Source organism: Canis lupus, chromosome 23 (assembly GCF_048164855.1).
Source record: "Canis lupus baileyi chromosome 23, mCanLup2.hap1, whole genome shotgun sequence".
NCBI lineage: Eukaryota > Metazoa > Chordata > Mammalia > Carnivora > Canidae > Canis > Canis lupus.
This window is the reverse complement of record NC_132860.1, coordinates 18,298,419-18,320,170: the sequence shown is the minus strand read 5'-3', so window position 1 is coordinate 18,320,170 and position 21,752 is coordinate 18,298,419. Positions and strand designations below refer to the sequence as shown.

At 38.7% G+C, this 21,752-nt stretch overlaps 1 protein-coding gene across 3 annotated transcripts in view; it reads right to left on the bottom strand.

The window, feature by feature from the left end:
- Positions 1-21,752, bottom strand: part of DENND5A (DENN domain containing 5A) — a 107,928-nt gene that overhangs the window by 28,027 nt on the left and 58,149 nt on the right. For all 3 annotated transcript variants that reach the window (XM_072794128.1, XM_072794126.1, XM_072794127.1), the window contains 6 exons: positions 14,736-15,053; positions 13,326-13,541; positions 12,563-12,797; positions 3,897-4,047; positions 3,130-3,223; positions 581-712 (listed from right to left, as the gene is read on the bottom strand). In XM_072794128.1, the coding sequence (XP_072650229.1) occupies positions 581-712; positions 3,130-3,223; positions 3,897-4,047; positions 12,563-12,797; positions 13,326-13,541; positions 14,736-15,053 (1,146 nt within the window). The remainder of the gene's footprint in view (positions 1-580; positions 713-3,129; positions 3,224-3,896; positions 4,048-12,562; positions 12,798-13,325; positions 13,542-14,735; positions 15,054-21,752) is intronic.

Sequence of the window (21,752 nt, the reverse complement as noted above, 5' to 3'; positions counted from 1 at the left end):
ATGGGGCAGCCTGGGTGGCTCAGCGATTTAGCGCTGCCTTCAGCCCAGGGCCTGATCCTGGAGACCTGGGATCGAGTCCCACGTTGGGCTCCTTGCAAGGAGCCTGTTTCTCCCTCTGCCTATGTCTCTGCCCCTCTCTCTCTCTCTCTGTGTGTGTCTCATGAATAAATAAGTAAAATCTTTAAAAATATAGTAGGCACCCAGTAAATTCTTGTGTCTAGATAATGAGATCACTGCTATCAGATTAAAACAGAAGCAAAAACATTTTCATGTGTGTAAGACTAATCTGTTGAAGACAACTGAACTATAAGGATTTCATATAAGTAATGTAAGATGTTTAAAGCTGAAAACTACATCCACCTCTCAGTTTTAAAGAATACATATTATGTTAATATCAAGCAAAGTATGCTTGCTCTCTGGCAATGGTATATTTATTCAAAACAACAAGATCTTAAAATCAATACTATCCCATTATATTAACAGTATTTTTAAAACCAAGAAAGAGTGGTCAGAGCCCAGATATGGTCTCCCCATGACCGCCAAGGGAAAGAACATACATACACAAGCAACCATGGCTCACCTTGTTGCGGCATTCCTTCAGCAGGCCCTCTACAAACTTCCAGTTGGTTTGAGCAATCACTGATGGGGAGAGGTTGGAGAGTTTGGGTTGGCGGATGGTACTGCCCATATTCCTGGCTTCCTGGATGTACTTCTACATCAGAGAAAAATCAAAGGTTTTTTGGGTCCATGCACACAAACTGCAGGTGTCCAGTACTAAGAGCCTGAAGAGGTCAATACTATCATCCCACATTTTCTTATGCCTCTTTCCTATGCTCACAGTTGGAGTGGGGAGGGTTTTAAATTCTTGCAGCAAAGACAAAAAAACTAAGAAAATATGATGATTTTTCTCTGATGTAAGTAAGGCATACTATGAGTACTGTAATTACCTTTGCTTTAATAATACAAGAGGTAAAGAACACATAGCTAACACAAAGCTAATAACACATGGCTGCAGCATGTATACAGCTCAATGTATAAACCCACTCAAATTTCAGAATATTACTGAGAAACTAATTTTCTACCGCAAGCTGCAAGGAGTTTAACTCCTCTGCCCATATCAAAGATAGATACCTACCCTTTCTATCATAAAGTATAGCCTTGCTAAATTAGGGTCTGGAAAATAATAGTGCACATTCAAAACAACTGCATTTTCTGTTTTTCTACAATGTGCTGTTAAATATACTATTTAACACAGAGCTCACATCAATTCAGTGAACTACACACTGACATCCTCTCAGAATCAGAAGTTCGCAACCAGTATTTTTACCCTAGACTTTATTCCAGGAATACAATTCTGTCCTTTATATCTTCTGGTCCCTCAATCTGCCCCCACTACCAACTCCCAAGTTTAGGCTTCAATTCCTTCACCTGGATTACTGCTACCTGACTCCTAGTTTGTTACCTACCTCCTATACCTCCTTACTACAAAGTATTCTGTCAGTAGCCTCCATTACACAACAACTACCAAGCATTTGATCCTTCATTTCTTCTACTTGAATGCTCTTCTTTGTCTCTCATCATCCCATCATCCTCCAAGGCTTAAAGAGATGGTGGTTCCATCACTCTTGTTTGAATACTACTCCAGGTAGAACTGACTTCTGATTTCTCTAATCAGAGATCAAACATTGGCTTGCTTTTCATATGGCCCTTTCAAAACACTATCCTACTGAAATTATTTGTGTATCTGACTTTATTTCCTTAATAAACTGATATCCCTTGAGGACAAGCCTGCCTCCTTGTCATCTTTATATTTCGAAGTATTTACTACAGTGATCTGACCAAGAAAACATGCTCAATAAACACTGTTGAAAGAAGTAATATGGAGGTGAGGTGGACGACCCAGGGGAGACTTATAAAATAATACCAAAATCCCAAATCCCTTATGCTCACCTTCACAAAAACTCTGGAACCCAATCATATCCTATAAATCAGAGGTTAAAAATTCATAACCAGGGCACCTGGGTGGCTCATTGGTTGAGTGTCTGCCTTTGGATTAGGTTGTGATCCTGGGGTCCTAGGATTGAGTCCTGCATCAGGCTCCCTATAGGGAGCCTGCTTCTCCCTCTGCCTATGTCTCTGCTTCTCTGTCTTTCTCATGAATAAATAAAATCTTTAAAAAAAATTCATAACCATACCTTGCAACTCTTATTTCTTTAAAAACAGCAAAGACAAAATGGCATTTATTTTCCCATTCACTGAGATGTCAGATACATACGAAAATAATATGCTTTAACAGATTTTTAAATGTACCAAATGTAAACTGCAGGTCTTTTCTCAAAGAGAAGTTCTTGAAATGGGTTTCTGAAGGTGAAGCTCCATTTTCACAACTTCTCTGGAATTAAATAAGGTAGGGTCTCCATCCAGAGGTTTAGAACTAGAAACTTTACTGGGAACAAGTTATAGTAGAGCTAAGAAACTCAGCTGGTAAACTCAGGGGGTCAATTCAGGAGTCCCTAACCCCTAGGCACCTGATTATAACATTCCTCTCTTTTGCTCTTCTAAGCAAAAAAGTCAAGATTATGTTTTAAATTAAAATACATAAAAAACAGAAGAAAAGTCCTCCACCATCTAGTTTCAGAGATTCACAGTATTGACCCAAGTTTATCTTTTCTTCCTTCTCCAACAGAATTAACTTCTTTATTACAATACACTACCCAAAATAAGCCTCACAAATTATAAAGTAATTCTCCCAAATTTCAGAATCTTATTTTCTGAGGTTCCGGTCATACTCCCCAGAAAGCATCGTGCAAGACTGAGTACTGAAAGGACAGTGAAAGGCTCTCTTCTTAAGCACAGAGATCATTCCTGATGGGGCTGCAAACAGTGTGGCTCAGGGAGAGGACCTACCTGGTTAGTAGCCAGCTGTCACTTGCAGAACATCATACATCCTGGATTTGTCATAACCAAGGCCCAGGATCAGGTATGAGGAACTAACCCTAGTATTAACCCTTCTTTATGGGGAAAGGTTATTGCTAAGACATTTGAATTAGACCAGAGGCCAAGGGAATGGGAAAGAGAAAGAGAGTGCAGAATAGTCATAGTGTCACTGTCACTCTTAAGGTTTCTTACCTCTCTCTGGTCATTATCTAAACGCAGGTGTTCTGTGTGCTGCTTCTGCCGATCTTTCCGCCTCCACTGGGCAGGAGCATTCCTTTTTGTCCACCTGGCAGAATCCAAGCAGGCAAATTATGAACATCATGCTAAGAAAGTAAGGTCAAGTTACTGATAGGAGAGAACTTGAAAATCTAGGGAACAACACTGGGCATGGGAAAATCACCAAAAAGTCACCAGAGATAGTTCAGAGACCTTGAGGAAAAGGAGCTTAAGAGATCAGTGACTGGGCAAGAAAAACTCCCCAGGGAACACAGATCTATCTCTCTTAAGGCACGTACCAAAAACCTCACATGCAGATCCAAAACTATACTCATTCAACACTTTCTGGGCTTTGATATACTCATCTCCAAAATAACTACAAAAGAGCAACCCTGCTAAAGTATCTACTTTTAGTTCAGTCTCCAATTATTTCAGTTACCACTTACTGAAGACACGATGCTAGGTATGGTATGGGATTTAGTCGAAAGATGATTGTAACCTATCTACAGTCTAGCTTTTCACAGCTTCTGGGCATGTGGAGCTATCCCAATTTGCAGAGTAGAGACAGGCACTAGTCATCTTTGTCACCTGTTTTCCTGTTCAAACAAGTGAACAACCTGGACAGTCTGGGTCTTTTCCATATTTGCTTTACAAAATTCCAGGGATCGTCTATCAGCTCAGACCTAGATACTGGATAACTCTCATCACCTGGTTAAGGAGCTGGATCCTTGGGGTTGACTCACTTGTTGCTGGCTGGCCCAGTGGAGAGTACATCAGACTGCAACTTAGGGAAAAAGCCCGGCTCATACTTCCCTTGTCCAATCTTCATATCAAGTAAATGGGGATGAATCGCAGTATGGTCGATTTTTGCCAGACGCAGTTCAATTGCTTTCTCTGGATGAGAACAACAACAAAAATAAGTCAAATATTTTTTTAAATTTTAAAAAATATACCATATTCTAAGCTGTAAAGTAAGTCTCAATACATTTAAGATCATGTGAATCATAAAAAGTACGTCCTCTGACCACAATAATCAATAATAACATCTTAAAACTAAATAAATACACTTCTATGTAAAACTCATGGCTAAAAAAAAATCAGAAAGTATTTTTAAACTGAATAAAGATGAAACACAAAATATCAGCATGTCATTAAAATATTACTCGAAAGGATATTTACAGCACTAAATGCCTATTTTTGACAAAGGTCTCAAACCAATGACCTCAGCTTCCACCTAAAGAAACCAGAAAAAGACGAAGAAATTAAATCCAGAGTAAATACAAGAAAGGAAATAATAAAGGCCAGAGTAAAATCAATGAAATCAGAGAAAATTAATAAATCAAAACACTGGTTCTTTCAGAAGATCAGGAACACTAATTTTAAAAAAGTCTGGTCAGGATAAAAAGGCAGACAAATTAACAGTATCAGGGATGATAGAGGTGACATTGCTACAGATTCTTCAGATATTAATAATGGAATATTATAAATAATTTAATGCCAATAAATTTAAAAGTAGGTTAAGGGGTAGCCCGGGTGGCTCAGCAGCTTAGCGCTGCCTTCAGCCCAGGCTGTGATCCTAGAGACCCGGGATCGAGTCCCACATCGGGCTCCCTGCATGGAGCCTGCTTCTCCCTCTGCCTGTGTCTCTGCCTCTGTCTCTCTGTGTGTCATGAATAAATAAGTAAAATCTTAAAAAAAATAAAAATATGGGGATCCCTGGGTGCCTTAGGGGTTTAGCTGCTGACTTTGGACCAGGGTATGATTCTGGAGTCCTGGGATTGAGTCCCACATCAGGCTCCCAGCATGGAACCTGCTTTTCCCTCTGCCTGTGTCTCTGTCTCTCTCTCTCTCTCTCTCTCTGTCTCCCATGAATAAATAAAATCTTTTAAAAAAATAAATAAAAATAAAAAATAAAATAAAAATAGGTTAAATGCAGAAACTCCTTGAAAAACAGAAATTGTGAAAGCTCATTCAAGAAATAGATAATATAAATAGCCCTATATCTATTTTTAAAATTGAATCTGTAGTTTATTTTTTAATTTTTTCAGGTAGGCTCCATACCCAATGTGGGGCTTGAATTCACAACCTTGAGAGGAAGAGTTGCTTGCTCTACCAACAGAGCCAGCCAGGTGCCCCTGAATCTGTAGTTTAAAACCTTCCCATAGGGCAGCCCGGGTGGCTCAACAGTTTAGCGCCGCCTTCAGCCCAGGGTCTGATCCTGGAGACCCGGGATCGAGTCCCACGTCCGGCTCCCTGCATGGAGCCCGCTTCTCCCTCTGCCTGTGTCTCTGCCTCTCTCTCTTTCTCTGTGTCTCTCATGAATAAATAAATAAAATATTTAAAAAATAAAAAAATAAAAAATAAAAATAAAACCTTCCCATAAAAAACTCCAGGCCCAGTGATGCCTGGGTGGTTCAGTGGTTAGGTGTCTGCCTTGAGCCTAGGGAGTGATCACAGTCTGGGGATTGAGTCCTGCATCACGCTGCCTGCAGGGAGCCTGTTTCTCCCTCTGCTTGTGTCTCTGCCTCCCTCTCTATGTCTCTGATGAAAAAATAAATAAAATCTTAAAAAATAAACAAACAAAAAACTCCAGGCCCAGATGGCTTCACTGATGAATTTGCCAAACCCGTAGAGGTCTCCCAGGAAACTGAAGAGGAGAGAATTTTTGCCAACTTATTGGCTTTATTTATTCTTATATATTCTAATATATTAATTATTTATTTATTTATTCATTCATCCATTCATTCTTATCCTGATACCAAATTAGACCAAAGGAAAAAAAAAAATTAGACCAAGATATTACCAAAAACAACTATGAACCAATATCCCTCATGAACATACATGTAAAAATTCTAAACTAAATTTTAGTAAACCCAATCCAATAATATGTAAAAAGGATAATACATCATGACCAAGTACAGTTTATTTCAGGAATGCAAGTTGATTTACACATTCAAAAATCAATGAATGTCATTCACCAAATTAAAAAATTAAATTTAATAACCATATAATTACCTCAATAGATGCAGAAGAAGCATCTGACAAAACAAAACATTCACTTCTGATAAAAACTCTCAGTAAACTAGTAACAGAAACAAACATTCATCTATTAAAAGATATCCACTGAGGGGCACCTGGGTGGCTCAGTCAGTTGAGCATCCAACTATTGATTTCAGTGCAGGTCATGATCTCAAGGTAGTGAGATTGAGCCCCATGTCAAGCTCTGAGCTCAGTGGGGAGTTGGCTTGAGATTCTCTCTCTCCCTGCTAAGGGCTTGTGCACTCTCTCTCTAAATAAATAAATCTTAAAAAAAATTATATCCAATGAAAAACCCATCATACTTAATGGTGAATGTTTTCCCCTAAAATCAGGACTAAGACAACAATGTCCACTATCACCATGTCTATTTGACACTATAGTAAAGATTCTAGCCAGTGCAACACAGCAAGATAAAGAAATAAAAGGCATCTGGATTGGAAAGGAAAAAGTAAAACTATAATTATTTACAAGTAATATGATTACCTATGTAAAAAAATCTGCTAGAATGTACAAAAAACTACTAGAAATAATAATATGGTTGCAGGGCACATATCAATATACAGAACTCTACTGTATTTCTATATCTTAGCAAAGAACAATCAGAAATTAAAATTTTAAAATACCATTTATAATAACACCAAAAAATATGAAATACTTAAAAGGATAAATCTGACAAAAGACATGTAAAACTTGCACACTGAAAACTACATAACTCTGAGAGAAATTAAAGAAGACCTAAATAAATGGAGAAATATGCCACCCCATGGATGAGAGAACTCAGTAATGTTAAGGTGTCAAATCTCTCTAAATTGATCTATGGATTCAAGGCAATTTCAATCAAAATCTCTAAAGTTTATTTGTGAAAACTGATAAGCTGATCATATATATATAACAAAGAACCCAGAATAGTCAAAGCAACTTTGAAAAAGAATAAAGTTGGAGGACTAACATTACCTAACTTCAAGATTTCATACAAAACTACAGTAATCCAGACAGTGTGGTACTGATGTAAATATAGACTAAAAGATTAATGAAACAAAACACAGAATCTAGAAATAGACTCACACGTATATAGAGCAATATTTTAACAAAGGTTAGAAGACAATTCACTGGAGAAAGGGCTAGTTATTTCAACATATGACACTGGAACAAGTAGATATCCACATGGAAAAAACGAACTTAGATTCTTAGCTTATGCATCTATAAAAATTGAAATGGATCATAGACTTAAATATAAAGCCTGACTATATAAAACTTTTAGAAAGAATTATAGAGAAAAAAAAATCTATGACCTTGGTTAGGGCAAAAATTTCTTACATATAATACCAAAAGTATAACCTGTTTTTTTCCTAGAGATTTTATTTTTTAAGTAATCTCTACACCCAACATGGGGCTCAAACTCACAACCCTGAGACCAAGAGTCTCCTGCTCTACCAACTAAGCCAGCAAGCATCCCAATTTTTAAAAAATATTTTATTCATTTATTCATGAAAGACTGAGAGAGTGAGGCAGAGACACAGGCAGAGGGAGAAGCCAGCCCCCTGCAGGGAGCCCAATGCAGGACTGGATCCCAGCATCCCAGGATCACGACCTGAGCCAAAGGCAGACGCTCAACCACTGAACCACCCAGGCGTCCCGTCCCACCCCATTTTTTTTTTTAAAGATTTGATCCATTTTTTGAAAACTGATAAATCAGGCCTCATCAAAAATTTTTTTAAAGATTTTATTTATTTATTAATGAGAGACCCAGAGAGAGAGAGAGAGAGAGAGAGAGAGAAGCAGAGACACAGGCAGAGGGAGAAGCAGGCTCCATGCAGGGAGCCCAACGTGGGACTCGATCCCGGGTCTCCAGGATCAGGCCTTGGGCTGAAGGCAGCGCTAAACCACTGAGCCACCTGGGCTGTCCTCATCAAAATTTAAAACATTGTTCTTTAAAAATCACTGTTAAGAGAACAAAAAGACAAGCCACAGAGTAAGGCAATATATGCAAATCATCTGTCTGATAAAGGACTTGTAACCAGAATATATAAACAACTTTTAAAACTCAATAAAAAGAAAACAAACAAGCCCAAAAGAGGGGAGAGGGAAGACACTTCACCAGAAAAGATGAAATGATGAATGGCAAATGAGCGATGGAAAAATGTTCAACACCATTAGTCATCAGGGACACCCAAATCAAAAATACAATGAGATATTACTACAAACCTATTAGAATAGCTAAAATTGAAAAGACTGACCATACCAAATGTTGGCAACAAGGTAGAGGAACTGTAACTCATACTCTGCTAACAGGAATATAAAATTACAACCAAACACTGTGAAAGACAATTTGTGAGTTTCTTTAAAAAAGTCAACATACAAATATCACATGATCCAGTCCTTCCATTTCTAGGTATTTATACAAGGGAAAGGAAAACATGTAAACAAATGTTCATAGCCCAAATGCCCACCAACAGGTAAATAAATTGCAGCAATATCTATACAATGGAATACTACTCAGCAATAAAGGGAACATGAATGAACCTCAAAATAATGATGCGGAGTAAAAGAAGCCAGACAAAAAGGAAAAGGAAAAGGAAAAGAAAAAGAGAAAAGAAAATACAGTGTGATTCCATTTATATAAAATTCTAGAAAATAACACATATCATAGCACTGGTTGCCTCAGCATTTGGGGGGAGAATGGGGACGGGACAGGATGGAGGTATTACAAAAGGCCATGAGGAAACTTCTGAAAATAATGAATGTATTTGCTTGTTCTTGATGTAAATGTATACATATACCAAAACTTTAAGTATGTGCAGTTTTCTTACATCAATTATACTTCAAAAAATATTTTTAAAGATTTTGAGAGAGACAGATGGACAGAAAGAGCACAAGCCAGAGGAGGGGCAAGCTGACTTCTCCGTTGAGCAGGGAGCCCAACATTGGGCTCAATCCCAAGACCACGAGATCACAACCTGAGCCAAAGTTTTCAAAAATTTTAAAGAATAAGGCAGGTCCCCACCTGGGACTACAGTGAGCCCTGAAGGGTTCTTATCTTAGACCAATCTGTGGGAGCCTGCCTGCAAGTTGAGAGGAGAAACAGGCTCATGTGCACTTTGCTTCTCAGAGCACCTCCTGCCCTCATGTTTGCAGCACCTCTAGGTTGGTGTGGATCATGAGCCAAGCCGGCCAATTAAAAAAAAAAAAAAAAAAAAAGGAGTAAGAACCAAAAAAGCTGGTAACTCTCCTGGTATTTCCTAGTCATATAAAAATATCTCAGCCTTTGGGACTTGATGTTATCCTAGGTCAAGTCACCTTCTCTCTTTGGGCCTCCCTCACTTCCTCCCAATCTTACTCTCATTCAGAGAATTTATTCAGTGTCTAAAATGTGCCAGAGGGCAGCCCGAGTGCCTCAGCAGTTTAGCACCGCCTTCAGCCCAGGGCACCTTCAGCCCAGGGCGTGATCCTGGAGATCCGGGATTGAGTCCCACGTTGGGCTCCCTGCATGGAGCCTGCTTCTGCCTGTGTCTCTGCCTCTCTCTCTCTGTGTCTCTCTCATGAATAAATAAATAAAATCTTAAAAAATAAAAAAATAAAATGTGCCAGGTGCTATTCTAGGCCTTGCAGATACAATGGTGAATCAAAAAAACACCTTTATCTATAAAATTAGTCAGTGAGAACTGATTGCCATCAAGATCCCCTTTAAATGCAGCATTTTTAAGGATCTCCAAAAAGATCCTTTTAGTTCTGTTTTTACCATTTTCCAAACAGGTTGCTTCAAGAAGCTGAGGTGTGAGATGGGGTGAGGTGACTAAACTAGTCCTCCAGGCCAGGGATCTGAGGCCAGTGGCAAAAACTCTACTCTAGCATATTTGGAGTACATCTCTCAGGAGCATACCTAAAATACTGCCATTATTCCTAGGAGCAAAGCACAGAGTTGCCAAGGGGTCTGTGACCCATTTTCCTAAAAATGAGTCGTACAAAGGAGGACCCATTAGAACACGTGCCCTGGCCACAACTGAGACCAGAGTAATTCAAATCAGCATGCTGCAGTGTTTGGCTTTCAACAAATGGATTATAGATGGGCTGAGAATTGATTGCCTAGACCCTTGTGGCTGATGCGCAAGGCCTCAAGTGACTAGAGCTTCCTGCTTTATAGCCTCTTGCTATAAGCAAATCCTTCCCTTTATTCCAGTGAATCATATACACAATTTTCAAATGCAGCACAACATGAAAAGATTGGGAAGTCCTGATTTAAACTGATGGCTTGGGAGATGTTTCTGTAAACTGACCCTCTTTAAAAAAAAAAATCTCTGTCAAACTTCCTAGAACCAAAATATTAGGCAGGGTTAAGGAATACGAAGCCTGATGTGTTCCAGGAGCCAATAATAACTATGTTAGAGTAATCCACTTACATAAGCAACATGTCCTAAAGCCTTAACCAAGAGGACTGTCATCTTAATAAAGGCCTGGAATAAGAGCTAAAAGGTAAAGATAGACAGCTAGAGAATATGATTTTGATGAAGACTGGACTTTGTCCAAATTGTCACCAATTTTGGGGTGCCTGGGTGGCTAAGTAAGGTAACTTCGACTCTTCATTTCGGCTCAGGTCATGATCTCAGGGTCATGAGACTGAGCTCCACATTGGGCTCCATGCTCAGTGCAGAGTCAGCTTGCAATTCTTTTTCTCTCCCACTCCCTCTCCTTCTGCTCTTCCCCAGGATCTTGTGCACACACATACACACACACACACACACACACACACACTCACCCTCTCTAAGATAAATAAAATCTAAAAAAAAAAAAAAAAAATGTCACCAGTTTCATCTTCAAAACCTAGAAAAATACGTGGTACATTCATTCACTCAGTAAATATTTGTTGATACACCTACCAATTGAGCATATAACAGATATTATACTATTTAGTAAATGAATGAACAAAATATACAAACAGGCTAAAAGAAGGACAGTGAACAACCCACAAGGAAGTAATCACACTACTTAATCTGACACCTTAAATGAGACTATTCTCTAGCTAAACTGACCTAGATAGGGCCTCTGCAAACAAAAAGGTGTTTTCAATCATGCATGTAGGAAACAACTTTTAACATCTATGCACTAGGCCAATGCTAGCAGACCGAGGGCAAGAAACTGAATAGTCTCTGCTCTTAAACTGTTCTCTAATAATGACAGTGCAAACAAATAGAGATTATAGAGAAGACACAAGGACAAAGCACCACAGGAGCAGAGCAAAGCACCACTGACTCAGCCTGAGGTCATCAGAAAAGGCTCCAAAGAGGAAGAGACATTTCAGTTAAGTTTTTGCAGCAAACACTGTCAAGTGCCTAATCATAACTCATATATCTTTCTTTCTTGCTGGTAGAGCCTCAGTATTGTTCTGGGTAACATTACACCCAGTTCAATATTCACTTTCATAGCTTCCTTTGCACTTATGGATGGTCATATAACATGGTTGTGGCCTATGAGACAACAGAAATTGTTGGGAATTTCTGGGATAGCTTTTGTTTTCTGATACAAGAGGGAAAATATCACTGGCAACAATCTTCCCCTCTTCCTGCCTTGAATGTAAACATAAAAAGCCTCTTATAACCACGAGGCAACAAGTATGAATATAAAAGTCAATATACTAAGGATAACCGAATGAAAAGATAGAATCTCAGTTCTTGATTACACTGTTAAGCAACTGAGCCAACACCAAAAACCACAATTCTGCACTTGTTAGTAATTTGAGAAAAATAACCTCATCTGTCTAACCAAAAGCTGATTAGATTTTCTATTTCTTATAGCAGGACTCATTTCTAACGACACAGTGTTTTGTTTTGTTTTTTAAAGATTTATTTATTCATTCATGATAGACACAGAGAGAGAGAGAGAGAGGCAGAGACACAGGCAGAGGAAGAAGCAGGCTCCATGCCAGGAGCCTGATGCGGGACTCGATCCCGGGACTACAGCATTGCGCCCTGGGCCAAAGGTAGGTGCTAATCTGCTGAGCCACTCAGGGATCCTCTCCTGTTATTTTTTTTTTTTTTAAGATTTTATTTATTTATTCATGAGAGACACAGAGAGAGAGCCAGAGACATAGGCAGAGGGAGAAGAAACAGGCTCTACGTAGGAAACTCAATGTAGGACTTGACCCCAGGACTCTAGGATCACATCCTGAGCCGAAGGCAGACACTCAACCACTGAGCTACTCAGGCATCCCAGATACAGTGTTAAAGTAGAAGTAGTCTGCCAGGCAAAAAAAGAGGAAGGCAATGGGAATAATTTATGCAGAAACAGAAACAGGGAAAGAAGCTGGCATGTTTAGGAACAGGGACACTCTAGTGACATAATCCAAAAGGCAAGTACAGCACCAAAAAAGTCTCACCTGCTTCATCCACAGTAGTACACTTCTGGTACATGGATGTGCGGAGAGTAGGTGTCCGAACATTCAACAGCCTGATCTTGTCTACTCGAGAATCAAATACCCGGAGCACTGGGTCTTTATCATCATCGTCATGACACATGATTTTGTTATCAATGAAAGAAGCAAACATCTGGGTCTCTAGGAATCTTGAGAGGAAGGGCAGATATGGCTCAGGCTGGTCTGATAGAAAAGATGCCTGGTGAGACCGAAAGGGAACACAGTCATGAAAAAGGAGAGAAAAGCAGGTAAATCAGCCTTGACCAACAAAGGTAACACACCCAAAGGATCCAGTAGGTTATTTTTTTCCTAGGTTTCCTGAGGTTTCCTAGGTCTTTATGAAAAGCAAACAGCAAAATCTCTTCATTGTTTTTTTTAACACATATAATATCAGATACTCTGAAACTTTGACACACTAGCTCAAACTTACTCAGGTAACCTACTATGGCAACCAATCTTCCCAGAATCTTTTTTTCTTCTTCCCAGAATCTTGATGTTCAACCTGCATATGCACCTTAGCTCAAAGGAGCTCTCTGACTAAAGGTAAGTAACCTGTTAGTAACAACAAGCACTCTGTTCTAAAACAAGATTTCATATTTCATCAGAAGGACCATGAACTTGTTTCCAGTACATAATATAATGAAAGAAAACGCATCTTAAGATAAATCCAAGCCAGAGGCTCTGGCAGGTTCTCATTCCTTACCACCTACCGAACACGATTACTCACTTTATCAAAGTTTTGCATCTGCTCCCTGTTGGTAAACCAGGACTCCTTATCCTGGCTGGGCTGAATGACAAACACCTCATAGTCTGCAAACATCTGAGTGAAACGATTTGCAAAAACTTCACGGATCTGAATGTTTAGCTGGTAAATTCTGAGTTCTTCCTCATCACACTGAACCTTCAGATCCTTATTGCTGCTGGGGTCTTCACGTACTTCCAGCTACAAAAAAAGAAACAACAGCTGAAAACATAAGCTTTCTCTTTATCCCCCCAAAATGCAACTCATCTGTCCCGCCCCCCCACACACACTCCCAGAGTAGCCCTGCAGTGGTCACGTACTTCACAGCAAATGCAGAAGAGAAAAAAAGAGAAGAAGAGAAAAAGAAAGGAATTCTGATACAGAAAAACGAGGGTATTGGCATCTGTAGGTACCCAGGAACTCAATGATAGTAGAAAGATCATTATGGGCAAAAAAAGTGACTCAACAATAGAGGAAAAGCTGCTACTTATCTCAAGGGTCAGGGAAAGGAAGAAATATGGTAAGTCAATGAGAAAATGATAAGGCAAAGCAACAAAGTCAAACTCTGGTTCTCCTTTCATTTCTTTGATTTTCTCCCCCACATCACTGTCCTTATCTTTCTCCCTAAGATTTTTTTCCTGTGTCTGTTTTAACCTCTCTAAATCTCTCTGTTTCCCTTTAGCCATCATTTTTTAAAAATATCTCCTTTACTAACTAAATAGAACAGGAAAATGAGATGTTTCATACTTAACTAAAAAAATAGCCCAACAACTGATTATATCAGCCCATTCTGCTTATAATTTATAAAAATAACAGTGAGAATGGGGGAGGGTGAAGAATGGGTAAAAAAACTACACAAAGTTAACAGTCTCATCAAAGTCAGGAGATAGAAAGCTAATTTCATCCCAGAAAAAGCATAGGACTAGCATTCAGAAGGACTAGGATCTAGCCTCCACTCAGCCACTACCTAGGCATTTAATCTTGGGCTAAACACTCAAGCTCTCCAAGCCTTAGTTTCTTGGGTGATAAAACAGCGTTTAACAATACCTGCTCTGCATGCTGTAGGTTGCTGTGAAACTCAAATGGCATTGGATGTGAAAGAGGTCTGAATACAAAGGTTACCACAGTCATCCCTTCAAGTCACTCTACTGTAGTGTTCACAAAGAATGACAGCAGGTCCTCCTTGACGCCCTGGTAAGAAGCTATCCAAACTTAGATTTAAGTAGCATTTACTAAGATAATGTTTGCCAGAATCTTCCATCCAAAAGCATTCTTCCACTGCTCACAAATAAGTCTTGCCCTGAACTAGGTGCTTTCTCATTTCACACTGTATTGCACCAGGATAGCCCCCTCATACAGACCAAATCTGTCACAAACTCATATATAGCATCTTACCTTTTCCAGGCTCACCCCAGTCCTCTTGACCAAGGCCTGCAGCCGGGCAATAGTTTCATTCTCCTTGAGGAGCTCATAGGAATGCAAAGGGGAGCCTGCGATGTTCCCATTCCTCTTGTCAGAGACAAGCTCAGAGGCCCGGAGCCTCTTCAGCTTGGAGGCACTCTCACTGCAATGAAGGTTCCCTTCAGGAGGAATGCCAAATGCCATGAGGATCTCAGAGACTTCCTGGACAAACTCCAACTTGTTGGGAAACTGAGGCAAGTCCTCTGGCAGCTCAATGAAGTGGTTGTCAATATCCACAAAGCAGAGGTTAGCCTGGCAGTCAAAACAAGATGAGGGTGAACAACTCCAGAGCATTAAGAGCATTAAAGCTTTAGAAAGGATAATGAAAAAAAAAAAAAAAAAAAGAAAGGATAATGAACAAGAAAAAGAAGAAGAAATATCTGAAATTGGCATGTATGAGATACCGTATAAAGAAGGTGGGGCTCAGGAAGGAAATAGACCTGAGTTCTAATCTTCCCCTGCCACTTTCTAGGGAAACTTACTTAACCTTTCTGATTCTGTCTCCTCAGTTATAAAATGGAAATAAAGAGAGAAAAACAGGGGATCCCTAGGTGGCTCAGAGGTTTAGTGCCTGCCTTCAGCCCAGGGCATGATCCTGGAGTCCCTGGATCGAGGCCTGCATCAGGCTCCCTGCATGGAGCCTGCTTCTCCTTCTGCCTGTGTCTCTGCCTCTCTCTCTGTCTCTCATGAATAAATAAATAAAATCTAAAAAAAAAAAAAAAAAAGTGAGAGAGATAAAAACTTATCTTAGAGAGCAGTGGATTCTGTGATGACGTAAATATTCAGCACCTATTTATTAAAATTAAAACTTTATTTGTAAATTTAATATAAATTTTTTTCAAAATTCCAGAAAGACTTTTTTTTTTTTCAGAAAGACTTTTTTTTTAACAGTGATGAATTAATTCTGAATCTTGCCTGAAAGAATAAAATAGCCAAGAAAATTTTGAGAAAACAACTGCCTTACTAGATTCTAATACAAACAAAATAATCTGCTGGAAAAGAAAAGTCTTGAACAGACTCATGTATCATGGATGGATCATTCAATAAATGTTTTCAGGACAGATGGCTGTACATTTAGAAATATTAAAATAGAATACCATACTCAAAAATAAACTTGAGATAGACTATAGATTTAAATATAAAAAATAAAACCACTTTATTTTCCTAAAAAGAGTATCTTTTAGAGATAGATATTGAATATATTTGAAAAACATAATAATGCTGTGTGAGACTTATTTCAAAATAATCCAGTAGGGTGAGAGGGGAGAGGGAAGATGATACAGAAAGAAGAGCAGCCATGAGTTGATGATTGTCATAAAATGATGAATGCTAGCTTCTATACTCTTACCTGTATTCATGTTCCCCATAACAAAAAGTTTAATAAGTTAAATAAACCCACAAAAGCATTAACAAAACTATAAAAGATTACTGCTCTATCTTAAGGTAGAGTTGGGCTCTCTAAACTTCATACAAGACTAAAAGCCAAAAAGGTAAATACTGCCATAAAAAAATTAAAAGATAAACAATCTAGGAAACAGTAATTGTCATAAATAACTCAAGGCTAATAACCAAAGAAATAATCATTGAAACAAAAATAATTCACCCAATTGAAAAGTGGGAACTTGTTATGGAAGGAAAACACAAAACTTTCAGTTAATTAATTTTTCCAATATATGAAAAGATGGGGGTGCCTAGGTGGCTCAGTCAGTTAAGCAATGGACTCTTGATTTTGGCTCAGGTCATGATTGCAGGGTCCTGGGATAGAGCCCCACATCAGGCTCCACATTCAGCAGGGAATCGGCTTGAGGATTCTTCCTCTCCCTCTGCCTCTCCCCCCTGCTTACACACTGTCTCTCTCAAATAAATAAAGGTTTAAATATATATGTGTGTGTGTGTGTGTGTGTGTATGAAAAGATGTTCAATTTTGCTAATAATCCAAGAAATTCAGACAAAATATTTTTCAGCCACTGGGCTGGCAAAGATACAAGATCTATAAAGTCCAATGCTGGCCAAATTACTATAAAACAAACATCTCATACACTGATATTAGGAATATAAACTGAAGACTTTCTGGGGACAATCTAAAAACCTTTTTGAAAAAAAATAATAAAATAAAATAAAATAAAATAAAATAAAATAAAATAAAATAAAATAAAATAAAATAAAATAAAAACCTTTTTGCCCTGCGCAATCCAGAACTAGAACATTACCAATACTTTATCTACCTATATACTCTTCCCCAATTCCACCCTCCAACCTACATCTTCCCATCCCCAGGCAACTATGATTCAGAAAACTCTATTTATTATCTTTTTGCCTTTCATTTTATAATTTATCACATATATATGCCATTAAGTGTTTCCTTGTTTTTTAAATTTAAGAAAGGATTGCCATTCCTTAAGCAGTGTTATACTACTTATCTTCACTCAACACTGGGTTACTAAGAGTCAGCCATTTTCTTATATGTAGTTATATGATATTCATTTTCATTGCTGTATAATATTCCACTGTGTGGATGTAACACAGCTTATTTATCAATTTTCCCATTAAAGGGCATTTAAGTTCTTTCCTATTTATTGCTTTTACATTTTTACACGTTTCTTGGACATGTGTGCAAGATCTTCTCTTGGGTGTATCCTAGGAGTGGAATTACTGTGTTGTAAGCTATGCAAATGTGCAACTTTATAAAGATAATGCCTAGCTGTGTCCAAAGTGGTTATAACAATTTACATTTTTACCAACAATCTAGTGATCCTACTGATCAAAATCCTACCAAAACTTGGTACTATCAGATTTCTTAATTTGCCACTGAAATGGGAGCATTTAATTTATACTCCTCTGGTTGCTAGTGAAAAACATGTGCATTTTTATGCAATACTTATTCATGTCTTTAGCTCGTTTTTCTACTGGGTTGCTTTCATTATCCTACTAGTCTGTACAAGTTCTTTACAATCTTCTGATGCTAATTCTTTGTAGGTGTATGTGTTACATATCTTCTAGTTTTTATCATATCTTTTCATTTAAGATGCCTTTCTCTTAATTTAAAAAAATCAAATTTATACGCTAGTTTCTCTTTAGACCACATAAATCTTTTGCCTCTTACTAAAAATTTATCAATCTTTTATTTTATGGATAGTGCTTTCTGTACCTTGTTTACAAAGTCTTTACCCAAGGTCAGAAATGTACTTATTATCTTTAGAAGATTTAAACTTTTGCTCATAACATTTATAACTTCTTAATCCATCTCAAGTTGATTTTGTTATGATACTTTTACTTTTTTCCCTTTTGGACAAATAATTTTTCCAGCTCCATTATTTAACAATCCCTCCTTTGGATGGTACCTCTATTGTATATCAAAGGGCTGATCCACTGATCCTCCTAGTTTTCCCTGTACCAATGACATAAGTCTAGTTGAATATAACTATTCCACAAAATCTCAAAACTTCATGTATTTAACATGTCCATGCATGCATTCATTCAACAAACATTTGCTGGGTGTATAAACTATTCCATCTACCAATCTACAAGTAAAAAAAAAAAAGAGAAATTTTCTATATCTGAGATATAAAAATTAGAAGAAGAATCCCTTTAAAATTCACTTTCTGGAGTTCCTCCACTGGGTAACAAGTTTAAGCCTTGACTAGAAAAAGAGCCAATAAATGTTTAACGCCTAAAAATAGGCTTGTTTGTTCCCCTAAGATTCTAAAATTATAAATTCTTTCATATCAAGCCATTTAAAAAGACAGCAAAGACAATTAAATTTAGTCATGAAGATCACCTGCCTCATAAGCCTTGTCCATACAGCTAACAAAACAAAGTTGTATGACCCACCAGAGGCACACAATGCAATCATTTACCCCACTGGTTCTCCTCTCTGTAGAAAAAAAAAAGGCAGTTTATCCAATTGAAAATACAGAGGCATCTAAAAATAACTGCATCCACTCAACAATCCTTAGTTGGCTTTTCTCCCACTGATGTGAGCCAAATACAGAATGTCTGTAAAGAATTTTATGAACTCCAAATGCTATGTCCACATATTGTAGATATACTCCTGGTAGGAGGTAGCTAGAAGAGAGAGTGCAACTTAGGCATCTAGGAGATGGGCTAGATTAAGACAGGAGTCTCCGAGTAGATACCACTAGCCATTCTTTGCAGAGTTGGGCTAAAGGAGGTAAGGATGAGAAGGCAAAGTGAAATACGAGGTCATTCAAATACTAACCTCATACAATAGCCTCACACTATTTTCTCCCACACACCAAAAGTTCTGGCAAACAGAAGCAACTTGCAAGCCCACCTCAAACTCCTCATACACCCCTTTCCTCAGGTAAGAAGCCAACTCCTGCAAAACAACTTGGGAGATAAATAAATAAAATCTTTAAAAAAAAAAAAGGGGGGGGGGGACGCCTGGGTGGCTCAGCGGTTGAGCATTTGCCTTCCGCTCAGGGTGTGATCCTGGAGACCCGGGATCGAGTCCCACGTCGGGCTCCCTGCATGGAGCCTGCTTCTCCCTCTGCCTGTGTCTCTGCCTCTCTCTCTCTCTCTCTGTCTCTCATGAATAAATAAATAAAATCTTAAAAAAAAAACAACAACAACAACTTGGGAGACAAAAAGTAACCTAGAAGAGACACTGAACCCACATGATCAGTGGGTTCCTGAGTCTGTGTAGACTCATTTAAATCCTACCTTGTTGGGAGAGGTAAGGGGAAGACTTAGATGCTCTGAAGTAATAATAACCACATGGATCCCCAAAATACCAAAAAGTCTCCCAAATCTTTTCCTGCAGGAAGTCACAGTGCCCCTTCCCAGCCATGAGTGTTTCTAATACCAAATCATAATCAGTTTCATCTCTAGTCTATCTCTATGTTATTCACTGAAGGGAAGCTCCACATAAACATTACTGGGGAAAGGCTACTGAAGGAGTATCCCGAGAAAAAAAGAAAAAACAGTAGGAAAGAAAGAAGGACCCAAGATAGAAAGAAGTAACACCATCTTCTAATATCCTCTGCCTGCTTTCCCTGACATAGCTGTGGACAAAATGCCTCCTTCCTGGACTCACACAATGAAACCCAAAAGAGAAGCACAGGACAAAGAATGCCTCACAAAGGCAGCTCAGCACTTTCCCTTGCTCAGGGACAGCTGAGCTCATGCGTTGGTATAAAAAGGAACAAAGGGCTTTTTCACAGACTTCTGATACCCCAAGATGGGGCGGCAACTAATGAATTCTGATTTAGGGATCTAGGAAATGTACAATCTCCATCCCTCTGGAGAAAGTCCCTTTTATAAATCAAGCTTGCCACACTACCCTGATGATGCACCCTTGCAGGCCCAAGTAAATTTCCCCAGTTCTGCCTCAAACGGCCTCCGAGCAGTATAAAGATACCACAGGATGTCTACCAAAATGTTAAAAGGAGTTATCTCTTGGTGGTAAAATCTAAAGTCATTTTTACTTTATTCTTTATACTTCCGTGCAGTGTTAGAATTTTTTAAGATTTTATTTATTTATTCACGAGAGACAGAGACAGAGAAAGAGAGAGAGCTAGAGAGAGGCAGAGACATAGGCAAAGGGAGAAGCAGGCTCCATCCAGGGAGCCTGATGCAGGACTTGATCCCAGGTCTCCAGGATCACGCCCTGGGCCGAAGGAAGGCGCTAAACCGCTGAGCCACCCAGGGATCCCTGTCAGAATTTTTTTTACTAGAAACATATATCATCTATGGGGCTCCTGGCTGGCTCAGTCAGTAGAGCATGTGACTCTTGATCTCTGCATTATAAGTTTGAGTCCTACACTGGGTGTAGAGATTACTTACAAATCTTTAAAAAAAATTATATACACATATATATAACTTGTGAGACATCCCAAAGTTGTTTTTCAGAGACATTATTAGTCTTCATTCATTATGCATATCTTTCTTGGTGCTTTAGTCCTTGAGAAAGTTCTCCCCAGTCTAAAGTTCCCGATAGGGACTACACAGACTCAAATATTCTTTTTTTTTTTTTTTTTAAAGATTTTATTTATTCATTCAAGAGAGACACAGAGGCAGAGACATAGGTCGAGGGAGAAGTAGGCTCCCCACAAGGAGCCTGATGTGGGACTTGATCCTAGATCCCAGGATCATGCCCTGGGCCAAAGGCAGACGCCCAACTGCTGAGCCACCCAGGCATCCCAAGGCTCGGATATTCTATAGGTTATCTGCCAAAAATCAAGATAAATATCCAGCTTGAAACAATCCACACAAATATGTGACCTTCAAAAGGACAGTCTGAATAAAGTAGGACTCTGAAACCCTAGAATTGTTTAAGTATGCACAGGTATTCCACAGTTCCATTGTCACTGGTCTTCCCAAGCAGATCATAGGGAGAAGCAAAGGATGTAGCAACAATGGGGAATACTGCAAAAGTGGAGGCCTCAATACCCAGAACAGAGTGAACTTTTGGGTTTCTCAAACAGTCCCATTGAGTCCCCTATTAAGAAAACTGCTGGTCTCCTATCAGCCTCTTCATACACCCACACACATGAGGCACACTAAGAATGATGTTGACGGATCCTACAAGGAACAGAACTTGCCCCAAATATATGACAAGCTGACGCCAAAGATGAAAATAAAGCTGAGAAAACTGGCTTCTTGCCTAGTGACCTACTTTTTAGACTGGTATGTAGCATGCCTCTTAAGCTCTCTACCTTCAACCACTTTTTGTTGTTATTCTGACTTTACTAAATGATCATTAGGTTTATTATAAAGAGGTTTCAATTTAAATATGCATTTGTTTCCATTCTCCAAACTCTGATATGTATCTTTTATGAATATTTATCAGTAAAGCAGACAAATATATATAAAACCTAATACCCCAACTCAATGATTTTCTCCATCAATTAGATCTTTTCTTCTTTAATTAATCTTGTCCCATTCCAAGCAACACAAAGCTCTATAGAAGCAAAGCAGCAAAGGGGGTAG